This window comes from Cicer arietinum, chromosome 2, assembly GCF_000331145.2.
Source record: "Cicer arietinum cultivar CDC Frontier isolate Library 1 chromosome 2, Cicar.CDCFrontier_v2.0, whole genome shotgun sequence".
Taxonomy (NCBI): domain Eukaryota; kingdom Viridiplantae; phylum Streptophyta; class Magnoliopsida; order Fabales; family Fabaceae; genus Cicer; species Cicer arietinum.
The window spans coordinates 367251-379698 of NC_021161.2; the positions used below are offsets into that span (position 1 = coordinate 367251).

At 30.2% G+C, this 12448-nt stretch overlaps 3 protein-coding genes across 3 annotated transcripts in view; all 3 read right to left on the bottom strand.

Annotated features, from left to right (window-relative positions):
* The window catches only part of LOC101511714 (uncharacterized), a 5573-nt gene extending 1711 nt beyond the window's left edge, over nt 1-3862 (bottom strand). Inside the window, exons 1-2 of the mRNA XM_004489169.4 lie at nt 3477-3862; nt 1061-1339 (exon numbers count right to left, since the gene is read on the bottom strand). Of these exons, the coding sequence (XP_004489226.1) occupies nt 1061-1339; nt 3477-3737 (540 nt within the window). The 5' untranslated portion in view covers nt 3738-3862. The remainder of the gene's footprint in view (nt 1-1060; nt 1340-3476) is intronic.
* Nucleotides 3863-4700: 838 nt separating this feature from the next.
* LOC101512031 (galactinol--sucrose galactosyltransferase) lies at nt 4701-9515 on the bottom strand. Its single transcript, XM_004489170.4, has 4 exons — nt 8182-9515; nt 6974-7151; nt 5888-6255; nt 4701-5506 (listed from the first exon to the last, which is right to left on the bottom strand). Exons 1-4 carry the CDS (start codon nt 9349-9351, stop codon nt 4943-4945), a joined length of 2280 nt encoding a protein of 759 aa, XP_004489227.1. The 5' UTR covers nt 9352-9515; the 3' UTR covers nt 4701-4942.
* A 1804-nt stretch (nt 9516-11319) lies between these two features.
* LOC101512355 (glycosyltransferase BC10) overlaps nt 11320-12448 on the bottom strand; it is a 6487-nt gene continuing 5358 nt past the window's right edge. Inside the window, exons 9-11 of the mRNA XM_004489171.4 lie at nt 12383-12448; nt 12015-12143; nt 11320-11631 (exon numbers count right to left, since the gene is read on the bottom strand). The exon at nt 12383-12448 is cut by the window's right edge and continues 120 nt beyond it. Coding sequence (XP_004489228.1) covers nt 11608-11631; nt 12015-12143; nt 12383-12448 — 219 coding nt within the window. The 3' untranslated portion in view covers nt 11320-11607. The remainder of the gene's footprint in view (nt 11632-12014; nt 12144-12382) is intronic.

Here is a 12448-nt window from a genome sequence, read left to right on the forward strand (position 1 = left end):
AACAATTTATTCAAATAATTTGTTTTCCTTTATCTTTTTCTTTGTTCATTTACGATAACTGCTGAGTAGTCTCAAGTGTTGACCTTACAAAACAATGGAATATGTTCCTTTTGGGTTGATGATTAAACAATTCAGCCCTTGCTGCTTTTTCTTAGGGTTTCTAAACCAAAGGTTTTTTTATTGTCTATGTCTTAGTGTTAAAACAAATGTAACTGTGAATTAACAAATTTAGTTTAACACTTATTAGTTTGACTCACCATTGGAGAAAATTTAATATAGTATTCAAAGACCTCACCCAAAAGCTTAAGAATAGAGGCTTAAGATTAATTAATCTTTTATAATGATAACAACAATGTAAGGGCAGTAAACAATGTAAGAGTAAACCAACCAAAACTTTTTCAATATTATTCAATTATATACGTCAAAAGTGCTCAAACACATGTTTACCATAAGAGTTTTAAATGATAGACTTGCAGCAGAAACATAACTCGGATCATAATATCATAACCTGTTATGCTATATTGTGTAGGGGAAAACATTGTAAAAGAATGGCATCATTACAGTTGGAAGAGAGATTAACAATTCAAATATGGGTGACATGGTTCTATAGTGCAGCCATGCTGAAGTTATGGTAATTTCATAGAGAGAACCCCAATTAATAAAGCATCACTAGGGTTAACTAAAGTAACAACTTAAAAATTCAAAAAATAATAATTTAGCAGGGTGCACAATAGAGAAGTATACAAATAAATTCATGTGTGTTTATCTATCAGCTAAAGATTTAGTTATAAAACATATAGAATCTGATCCGTGATTCCCCAAAAAAAGCCCCAAATTGTGAACCCAAAATTGTAAGACAATAATGTTTACAAGAGTTACAACTATTGATGATATTAAACAATTATATATTTCTTTTGATAAAATATGGGAAACCTCTGGCCTGGTTACATGAGCACACACACAGACAATTCATTTAATATACCAACTGTTTTGGTAACTATTAAAGTTACAAACTTTTTTTTTTTTGGGGGTGGGGGCGGGGGCATGATTGATAAAATACCTCTTGAAGAATATTCTCCAACAGCCTCAATTTCCCATCAGTAATTCCATGATTATTTCCGACAGATACCTTCAAATCATCCATAGAACTCTCAAGATGGTGAGTTCTGGTTTCTAGTTGTGTTAACCGTGCACTAACACCTTCCAAAACATGATGCAAATTGTCCATATGCCTCTTCATGGTTCGGTCAATCTCTAACAAAATTGCTGCATCAACAGTGTTCCGGTCCTTTTCTACAGTCACCTTTGCAGGTTCAAAAGAATCCAGAGAACTGTATTTCTGCACAAAATAAGGATGAATAATTGTCAATTCAAACTACACAATTGAGAGACCAAGTCAAATTCAAGAAGTAAATGATTAAAAAATAACTACGATAATAGTATCAGCTAACTCTGAATTTGGGGCATAGACTAACACTACTATGCGTAATTTTAAAAAGAATTTCACAATGAGTGCCAAGAAGACACTGATTGAAGAGTATTTAATTCACTTAATTAAATTCTTCCAAATTACTTGGAGACATATGCTAATGAGTGACTTTGGACACTTGCTAAAAGATTCCAAATGTAGTGACTTTGTACGTTACCACTGTATTAAATGTTGTACTTTTCAATATGAGTCATGTTAACAAATCAAGAAATGGAAAGTTTTTATTGGAAATCAAAGCATTCAATGCATTGCTAGTTACTAAAGCTGTACTTTTCGGTAAAATATTTTATTTTCGAGTCCTAAACCATTCTTGTCAAGATAGAGATTTAAATCCTAAGATCGTACGATCTTACTACCCTTGAACGAGCCAATTCCCATGCAAAATCCCAATTATGTGACATCACAATAAGATCGAGAGTAGGATTGCTACAAACAATGTGAGATAGCTCGATCCTAAAAAGCTGATTTTTGGGTTGGGTTTCATGACCCAGTTCCCCTAAATTGCGCTGTTTGACACTTTCCACACTTCAGAAACTCATCCCTCTCGACACTCTCTGCTTAGAAATTCACATCTCTCTCGACCTTCTCCAGTTCTCCGATCAGAAGTTTGCATCTTTCCCCATTCACAGATCTTTTCCATCTCTTGAGACACTCTCTGCTCATCTCTTCTGGGCTGTCTTTGCCTTGTATCATGGAAAAATGGCTTTTGTGGAAGGTGATAGTGGAGTTGAAGGTAGTGGGGCAGGGGTTAGTGAGGTTGTATTTTATTTTGTGGACTTCTGACAGTGTTATGTTTGAACTTTGGCACACCTTATGTTATATAAGTGACTAACTATGACTTATTTCAGATGTTACGATAAAGAAATTTCAGTTTTAAGTGTACTTTAATGTTGTCATTTTTAGGTTTTCTTCGTTTTATATGATTCTTATCCTTGTTACAATCCTAAAATTAAACGATCTAGCAACCCTCTCCAAATCCTAGGTAAGATCACCTAGGATCTTGATCTTGACAATGTTTGGATTTTCCTTTTAACAAATATACTCATCATTTCTTAAATTCCTTAACATAGCAAGATCCATATTTTCAGGAGCACCAATTTTGTTTTGCAATACAGCAAACACTATCACGCTTTGTTTCCTTAGCCATTACACCAATGAACCTCACCCTCCTTAGCATTCTCCTTAAAACAACAAGCAAAATAAGCAAAAACTTACATATACCTCTTCAATTAAACATTAACTTCACAAGTGGGGGGTGGCAACAATCATCAATAACACGTCATAGGCAAAGACAACCTCAAAGCCAATTACCAAACAAAACATAAAAATCCAATTTTATTCCAATACACTAATAGCCAATTCATATTGGATATAGCTTCTCTAAAGTGATTGACATGTAAAATGGAGAAATAAAAAGGCTTTTAGTTCAACAAGTTCACGATTTATTATGATGCACATCACCTGCAATATTCAAATCTGATTTGTCAATCAATATTTGATAAAACTCACTTTATACTCTAACTAAAGTGAGTTTCACAGAATTCATTTGGATTACCTTCTCCCCTACCACAGTTTCTCAATTATAACAAGTTCATAGTTTTTCACTTATGAAAATTAAAAATTACAGGCTCATAAATATTTACGTAGTATTCAACTTAAAAAACTTATAGATATTTACAGAGTAATCAACTTAAAAAACTCCTGTAGAAAATAGTAATTCTCACATGTGTAGTGCGCACCACACCAGTATCCAATTCATCTAAACTTTACAAATTATAAAAAATAAAAAAAAGGCTAATATTCACAAAATAAGATATTTTAATTTTTCTCAAAATCACAACAAAAAAAAAAGTGAACAATAATCCAATTCAACCACGAAACATAAGATAAGAGTATAAAATAAGATGAAGCAATGAATTGATTAATGAATGAAAGAATTATTCGTAAGTGATGAAAAGTAGGGCGGAAAAGTAAGAAAAAAAAGTACTTTGGAGTTGGAATCAGGGAGTGAACGAATCGGTTGGAAATCGTAGCTTGGAAGGATGTGATCGGTATTATTGATTCCTCCATTGTTGTTGAGAGTGGACGAATCTTCTTCCTCTTCTTCTTCTTCTTCATGTTGTTCATGTTGTTGTTGTTGACGAAGCTTGATTAGGTCGACGAAGTCGTTGGTGGAATTGTGAATGGAAGAAGATCCTCCATGAGTGAGATCCATTATTTGTTTGTCCATAAACGACGTCGTATTCATTGATAAGATCCAAATGCTTTTCTCTTTCTCTTTCTCTTCTGCTGCTGCTTTCGTCTCGTCTCTTACAACAACAACAACGCACTCTTGCTTCCTTAACTCCTTTTACTTCCTTCTTCCACCTTCTAATCCTAAATAATTATTATTATTCTTTTTTTTTTAAGATTAAAACTTTTTAATATACTCTATCTCGGAAAATATTAATTAATTGATATCTGTGTAGTTTAATTAACGTCTATATTTATTTTTTTCATTAAAAAGTCGAGACTTTCAATCTATTATATATTGTCGGACTATAAAGATGTTAAGTTTTTTATAATATTAAAAGTTTTGATTTAATTTATTAACAAAAAACATTTGATCATTTTTTTTTCAGGAAATTATATATAGTTTAAAAGTTATTTAAATTAGTATTCAAATGAAGTTGAGATTCTCTAAATTTTTAAAAGAAATAAAGCCCACAAATATCTAATTTATATCATATAAAACATGAGATGAGATGATGCAATTATTATTATTATTCTCCTTAAAAACTTGTTTATTAACCATTATGGATAAGATAACATTTTCAGAAAAATAACATTCACAAAAGCTAGCCTCAAGTAACAAGCCTATTTTGTTGGGGGTGGAAGACCATCTCACCTTGCATATTAGGGATTGTTCATCCAACGCTCTAATTTGTACCTAAGTCACATTTCTAGTAGTATTTTTATTTAATTTTTGAACTATAAGAAATTCTCTTCTAAAAGATTTATGTGTTTTTGAGGGACTTAACAACAACTATCTTCCATATTATGGACTTTCACATATGAATGTGAAAAAGTTGTTCAATCCAAGGCCCATCAATAAACTAATTGTTGAAATATTTTTTGTACACCCCCATATATATATTCCCCACCCCACATTTTTATGTTGCAAATTGTTTCTTTATTGTTATGTTGAGTCATTATAGAGTGCTCATCAAGAGAAAAAAGAAAATGACATTTATTGGTTAAATAAATAAGCAAACTTGCTTTTCTTAAATACACAATAGTTCAATCCTTAAGTTATAATACTAGAAAGTAAGTTATCAAACATACAAATAAGGGATAAAAAAGTCCCTTAACATCAAACATTTTTCTAACTTAGTATTGTTCAATACAAACATGAAATTAAAAGAACATAAAAAGAAAATCATATATTTAATGATCAACAATCTCATCCTATGCTCAAAATATATATTGAACAAAGGACAATTTTGAAGAACTAGGCCATGGTACTTGAATTACAACCATAAACTCTTCATATTCAAAATCAACTTCATTGCCATCAATTCTACAATTTGTTGGTTTCTTTGATGCATACACTCTCATTTCACCACTACCTCTAACTCCAACTTCAACCAAATTTTGAGCCTCATCAAAGTCAAATGACTGAATTGCCCCTCCATTGTTTAACATATTAACCAAACCAATAGGAGCAAACTTGAAGGACTTTTTAGGAAATAAAGTGACAGGTGAAATAGTTATTAGCTCAAAATTAAATGGTTCCAAAGAGATTTCTTCAGTGTCATGTGGAGAGAAAAGTTTGAGTTTTTTTGCTTGGTTGAAATATAAAGCAAAAAGTTTTACACCTTCAATTGAAATTGGACTTTTTCCAATGCTCCATTCAATGTCTTTGATGTTGATTTTGGTTGATACCAAATGAGAAAACTCAGAAGCACATTTGTTTGATCTTATGTCACGAAACCATCCTCCTCCTTGGCAGTTAAACACACCAAGAACTCCAGTGTACTGTTACCAAAATCAAACACAACCAAATTACTCTCTTTTCTAAGCATAATATGTATAGTATTTTCATTATTTTATATCTAATGGTTAGTGTTATAACATCTCTATAGCCACTAATTAGTGTATCATGGAACAATATTGATCTAATTACTAAGAGTGTTGATCTCTCAACCATTAGATTTAATGACTGAGATTTTGCTAGAGATGTCAAATTGTTGCAAAGCATACAACTAAATTTTCTATGACTAATCAATTTAGATCATGTACAAAATTGTTGTATAGTCACTATAAATCTAATTATCAAATTATTGCTACATCATATAACAGCTGCATTGGATCGGAATTTCTATATGATTGGAAATGAGTATCAAAAGGAAGACTCACCTTGTTTAGGTTCCATATTTTGAGCATTGTTTTGCCATCATGTAAAGGGTCAACAAAGAGACAATCCTTAGTTGGGAGTGCATAATGTTGACATCTAAGAATAGTACCATCAGGCAAAGCTAGAGACTTAAGAAGGTCAAAATTGTGATTTCCAACAGTGTCACTAATGTAAATAGGACCACCAGATATGGCTCTAGAGGCTGCATGGAAAGCAGCACAAGGGTGTGTAGATTGGAACATATCCCAATCTGGTTGGATAAAGTTTCCCATCCATAAACTATTGTATGCACAATGCACCATGTGACAACCTTGTAACCAATATGTTCCATTTGGATCACCGTATGGGTCAGTGCACCAAAAATCATCACCTATTCCAATGCAAGAAATTTCAAATAATTAAATAATTTTTTTTTATCATATGTTGCTTGCACAAATTTGAAATGTGCAATTAGTGCTTAGAGTAAGAATAAAATTAATCATTCAAGTGAAATCAATTAAATTAGTTTTTTTTTTCCTTTTTTATGTTTAAGTTGAAATTGAATCAAACTAATAAAATCAAGTCTATAATAAATATCTTATCCATTTTACGTCATTCAAAATCAATTAAATTTAAATTAATAATTATATTTTATATTAAAAAATATTATATATATATATATATATATATATATTATTTATAAATGAAATGATCTCATTACTACGTCGAATTAAGATTTAAAAATTATTATATATTACTTTTTTCGTTCAATTTATATAATTATTTTAATAGTATACAAAATCTATAGTATTTATAATTATTTTTTACCTTTTTAGAGTTTTTAAATATATGTTTGTTAAATTTTTAAAATTGTCAAACTTATTGAAACAAATTGAACTAATTTATTCTTAATCATTTCAATTTGGTTCAAATTTCATGAAAAAGTTGTATAAATTGAACCCAATCAAACCAAATATTTTTTATAGATTCAAAATGTTTTTTCTTGTAAAAATCAAACCAAGTATGATTATATATATATATATATGAAAAAAAGGACATAAATTGAATTTCTACTAACATAGTAAAAACAAAAGTGTGACATGACATACCAACACGACCAAGGGATATGGCTTCAGTTCCAAGCATCATGAAATCGTTGCAATGCTCCATGCTAGCAATCACACCATTGCCATTGAAATGTTTTCTCACTGAAGTTGTGAGAGCTTTGTAATATGCTTTGGCCAATTCAACTCTGCCTCCATACTTTTCGCACACCATCTCTAGCAACTGAATTCAAACAAAATGTCAAAACTATATTAATATAATAAGAAAATGTTACTTAAACTTAATTTGAATTGAATTTGCCTCATTCAATACAATCACTTCACTTTTTTCGTACACTTTATAAAAAAAAGTTATGATATATTTCATAAGTTGTTTAATCGACTTATTTTAATAACTTTTTAAAAATAACTTATAATTATTATACTTTTTGAAAATTTTAATAAGTAAATACTAAATGGAATTGTTTATCTAAATCCATTGTGAAAGAATAAACAAAAAATAATGTCATGACATGCCAGTTTTCATTTGACAAGAAACTCTAATAGTGACTGGCTGTGAATTAAGTAGATATATATTATTATTACTGAGATTAAAATAGTACTCTTATGTTATTAAAAAAAAAAAGACAAAGCAACACAAAAAGGGAAAAGTTGAATTTAAAAAGAAATAGATAACGTGCCGACCAAAAAAGAGTCAAATAGTTAGGTAACAGTGCTTAACAAACAAATAGTATACAATACATATTTTTTTGTTGTCGACATTAATAATATTTAAAAAAAATAGAGATAATAGTGAAATTCATCCTACTGCTTGACTCGTCATTTTATTGCTTTTAGTTGTGACACATACCTTCATAACAAAATAATTTACTTTTTTTTTAATCAACAAAATAAATTACTATTAAAAATCTAAATAGATCATCACTACAATATTACGTACTAAGGAAGCTAAAAATATATTTTTAAAATAACTTTTGTTAGAACTTAAGATTATATAAAAAAATCCAACTCAAAATTATGGAAAAGTCTCATAATTTAAATATCATTTTAAATACTTTTATCCACAAGACTTCGAATAACTAAATGTATTTTTTTGTATTTTTTTTTTAGAAAGACAATTCATCTACAAAACATTATCTTTAGTAAAATAGATATTAGTACAAAGTTACAAATAAAAATATGAATTGAATAAATGTGGATGAAAAATTAAGAAAGAAAGAATGTGTGGTTGGAATGAAAAGAGAAAAACTTACATGGATGACATCAACTTTGACCCCATCAATTCCAGCCTCTTCCAAACGAGAGTGAATTCCTTCATACATTTGATCAACCAAATGTGGAGGAACCAATCCAACACCATTATTAACAATCTTATCAACAGCTAAATCTTCCATAGTAGTTTCTAATCCAACGGTCAATTTAGGTTTCTCTACAATAGCTTCAGGTAAACCCTCAACACCCGGTCTAACCCCACCCCAATAACCACACAAAGCATGCCACACATACACATACTCAACACTCTTAAATCCATTTTTCAAGTCCTTAACAAATCCACCTAAACCTAAATCTAAACCTTTTTTATATTCCTTAAATTTATAATTCTCTTCAAAATTAATCAACCTACATGGCATTTGTTCACCTGCAGCCGTCCGATTAATCCCTTCAATAGTATTAACCGGATCATCATCATGAGCAATAGATTGCCAACCATCGTCGATTAAAACAAAGCCAGGTGGACAACCACCATCGGTTAAACCCTTCACACCTTCCCAAATTCCTTGAGGGTGTACCTTAAGATAAAATGCGTCCCACGTACACCATCCAAACTTGTCCGCTATTCCCGGAACCGTTTTTTCTTCTAGAAGTTTGAATGTTCCTAAGTGGGCCCTCACAGTTTTGATCGCTTCTTTCACTAGTTTAAATGGATCGTTACTTGCGTGAAGGTAAACGACAGCGTCGTATTGAGATTCTGTTATTAAAGTTGAACCACTCTCCACGCATACTTCAATGTTGTCGTTTTCTCCGGGTTGTAATGAAGCACGGAATGGGCCTTCTATTATTGGGAGTAAGAGAACATAGGGTCGACCCGAATCCGAATTTTGGAGCATGAGAAATTGGGTTTCGGTTTCAAGGTCTTTTCCATTTGACCCGGTCCAAAGAGTGGTCCACCATACTTTGAACCGGAATATGCTTGTGAAGTTTATGTTTTTTAATTTTCCAATGGGTGCCACGTGGCGACTTTTTGGTTCGGTGGTTTTGAAGCCCAGGAAGGAACCATTGGATTTGCTGGTGATGTTTTTGGGGACATCGGTGAGGATGACGTGGCCATTGACTTTTAGTGTTGACTCGAATAAGGTGAAAGATGGAGTAGAACAAGTGTTCATGATGTGGTCGGAGTTTTTGTTTGGATTTGGAGGAGACATTTTTCAATGAATAAAGATGGAGAATGGAAAATGATTGTGTATATAGTTGAGAGTGAAAATGTGCAAAAATAGAATAGGAGGAAATTTAGTTAGTTTGGTATTTTGTGTTGTATATTTGATTTCATTAAGTGAATCAAAACTTGCCTGATTTGTGTTGTGATATGGTTTTCAATTTTGATAATGGATTTATGAGTATATATAGAGAATGTATATGTGAATTGTCATGCATTAAGTGGGACCCAAACGAAGGTGTCGTGAAGGTTGGTTTTCACATTTTTTATTTTGTACAGTGTCTTCTTATCTTTATTTATTTATATATATATATATATATATATATATATATTCTTTTTTTTTCTTCTTGTCCATAATTTTATCTTTTTAGCTTATTTGAAATACTTCGATTATATTTTCAATAAAAAATATTTTGATTTCAATGATGATATTTTCTATGCAGAAAATAAAAATATACAATATAAAATAATTTTACATTATATTATTAAATTATCTCAATTTACTTTTATGATAAGATATAAAAGAATAAATAATTTTTCATGAGTGTGAGTAAAAGTCAACTCATATACTCTTATTTTTAATAAGTTTCTGACTAAAAACATAAAAGTGTAGTAACGTGTCTCTCCGTTGGTACCCAGTAAGGCAGTAACCATATATTAACCATATATGTAAGGGTATAATCGGCAATACGAAAAATATTTATGTAATAAATTCATTGTTATAGTAAATAAGTGACATGTCATTTAAAAATATTTATATTTTTAAAATTATAACGAATTAATTTAATAATAAAAAGATAAATATTAAATATGTTTTATTAAGTTATCAAATGTCAATAGAATAAGAGAAATGTAAATTTGCGGAGAATATAACAATTAATTAATAATCGGTGTTATTTTTAATTGACATAAATTGAATTTGTTAACTGAATTTGATGTCGGTGTTTCTTAAAATTAATGACACGTGGAGATTCGTAAAACAGCCACGTCGTTTTTGGAACATAATTTAATAATAAACTTGGAGAAAAGTACATTGATTTTGGTTTGACAGAATAAAATTCCATTGTTTTGATTTTTGTGTTAAAAACAAGTAAAGCGATACCAACCTTTTGAAAATTTGATCAAAGATTAAATGATAGACTTCTCAATTACAATGTAATTAAATTATATGTGTAACATTTGGTTGAATCTGATTTGTGTATTTGTCAAAAATAACTCTAATTCGATTGATCTATATTTATTTTAATCTATGATTTTAAGAGAAATAATATTCTAACAATTTAAAATTCGGTTGAAAAACATTAATCTATATTTTAAATAAAATTGAGCCTATTTATCAATTTCTAATTCAATAAATTCAATCTATCTTAATAACATTTACCAAAGATTTCATTTAGATTCTATTTGCCATTTTCAAAATTTAATCAAACAATTCTAGCATACTAACATAGAATAAATGTTGATAGTGACACGTGGCTTTGAATATATGAGGTTAGTTAGGGACAGTTAGAGAACAGTTGAATGAAACCCAAATTTTGGGTCACATGGCGATCTAGTATTAATTTGAACAAGATTTGGATAAGATAATTAAAACGAGTTATGGTAGTGTCGGTGGAAAAAGGTTACAAATATTAAAATATTGCTAAAGCGTGGTTGAATCAGCTTAAGGATAATACTATAAATAAACAATAACAATTTAGTTAAAAGTGTTCAATAAAGTGTCATGACTTATTGAACTTGTCACACCATTCCAAACGGACCCTAAAAAGTAAAAATGGTTTGGGTAGCAATTGGGGGGTGTAATAGAAAGCTCCTAATTTTTATGGGCTTTAATTAATGGTTGGTTAAAAATTCAAATAGCTCTTTACATAGTCCAAATGAAAATACTTATCCACATTGCTTCATTCATTAATATTCATCATTGGCTTTTTCCAACACTATAACTTATGCTGATATATCTCTAGTCAATAAATCTTTTTTTTATTTATGAGGGATTGTCTTGCATGATTGTTCACAAGTTAGCAAAATTATTCTGAAAAATAAAATAATAGAACATATACATCACAATTCACAAACACTCTTTTTAACTGTCTAAATATACAATACAATTCAATTCAATATACATATCAGTGTGGTACTCAATAATAATCTTCATTTTGCTTTATTCTCTTTTTCAGCCTCTTATTTCTTTACTAAGTACATGTTCTGCTTGTATCAGCCACTAGCAATAAACCATTTTGTTCTCTTAACTGAAATCTCCCAGAACAGACTGTCCAATAGAAAAGCATAAAATAATTAACATAAGACCATGTTTGGATTAACAACTTAATTAAGTGCTTATGTATAAACTATTTCTATAGAAAAAAGAAAAAAAATAAAGTCAAATTGTTTTCTTATAAACTATAAGTTGTTTTCATAGACTATCTGACAAGCTTCTGAAAACAATTTATGGACATGTCATAAATTATTTCCATAAGCTCCCCCAAATGTTCTCATGAGTGCGTATACCGATAGAAAAGTTCAAATAAGACAATCTAAAGTCCAAACAAAGCTTAATACTCAAAGGAAGAAACTCAAATTATTCAGTTTCCCCAAAAAAATTTGAAAACTCACTGTAACTCTTCAAGAAAACACTATTGTGTATGAACTTACCATGTTAAGAAGCCGTAAAGCAGCAGTCCTAGTAAACTTTCTTGCGAAAAGGAAGCAAGATGATGGTTTACCCTTGCTGCTACACCATTCTCTTCGGTATTCTGTCTCGTAATAAATATTATCTATTTCCTGCAAACAAATCAACAAACTTATACATATTTTCTTTCATGAAAGTACAGTACATGCACTTTATATTCTTGTCAGAAACCCAAAAATTGTATTGAAGAGCTCGCGGCATCTCTACAGCAAGTAAAATTCTCCTTTACAATTATTAGCACATTCCTTTTTAATAGCTCAAATTTTTAATCATAGAATGAAAGGTGATTCAAAAAAGTGATTTTGCAGTGGCAGAACAGTACAAGTCAAACCTTTATAGATTTTATAAGCATTGGAGTAGCATCTGAGAACTTGTAAGTCACTGGATGCCATCCACG

Bases quoted from the DNA above. Each gene is read 5' to 3' on its own strand.
- LOC101512031 (XM_004489170.4), bottom strand. From the start codon at position 9,351: ATGTCTCCTCCAAATCCAAACAAAAACTCCGACCACATCATGAACACT. The intron at 7,152-8,181 runs GTAAGTTTTTCT...GTTTGAATTCAG, and splicing joins TCAAAGTTGATGTCATCCAT to TTGCTAGAGATGGTGTGCGA. The intron at 5,507-5,887 runs GTGAGTCTTCCT...TTTTGGTAACAG, and splicing joins AAATATGGAACCTAAACAAG to TACACTGGAGTTCTTGGTGT.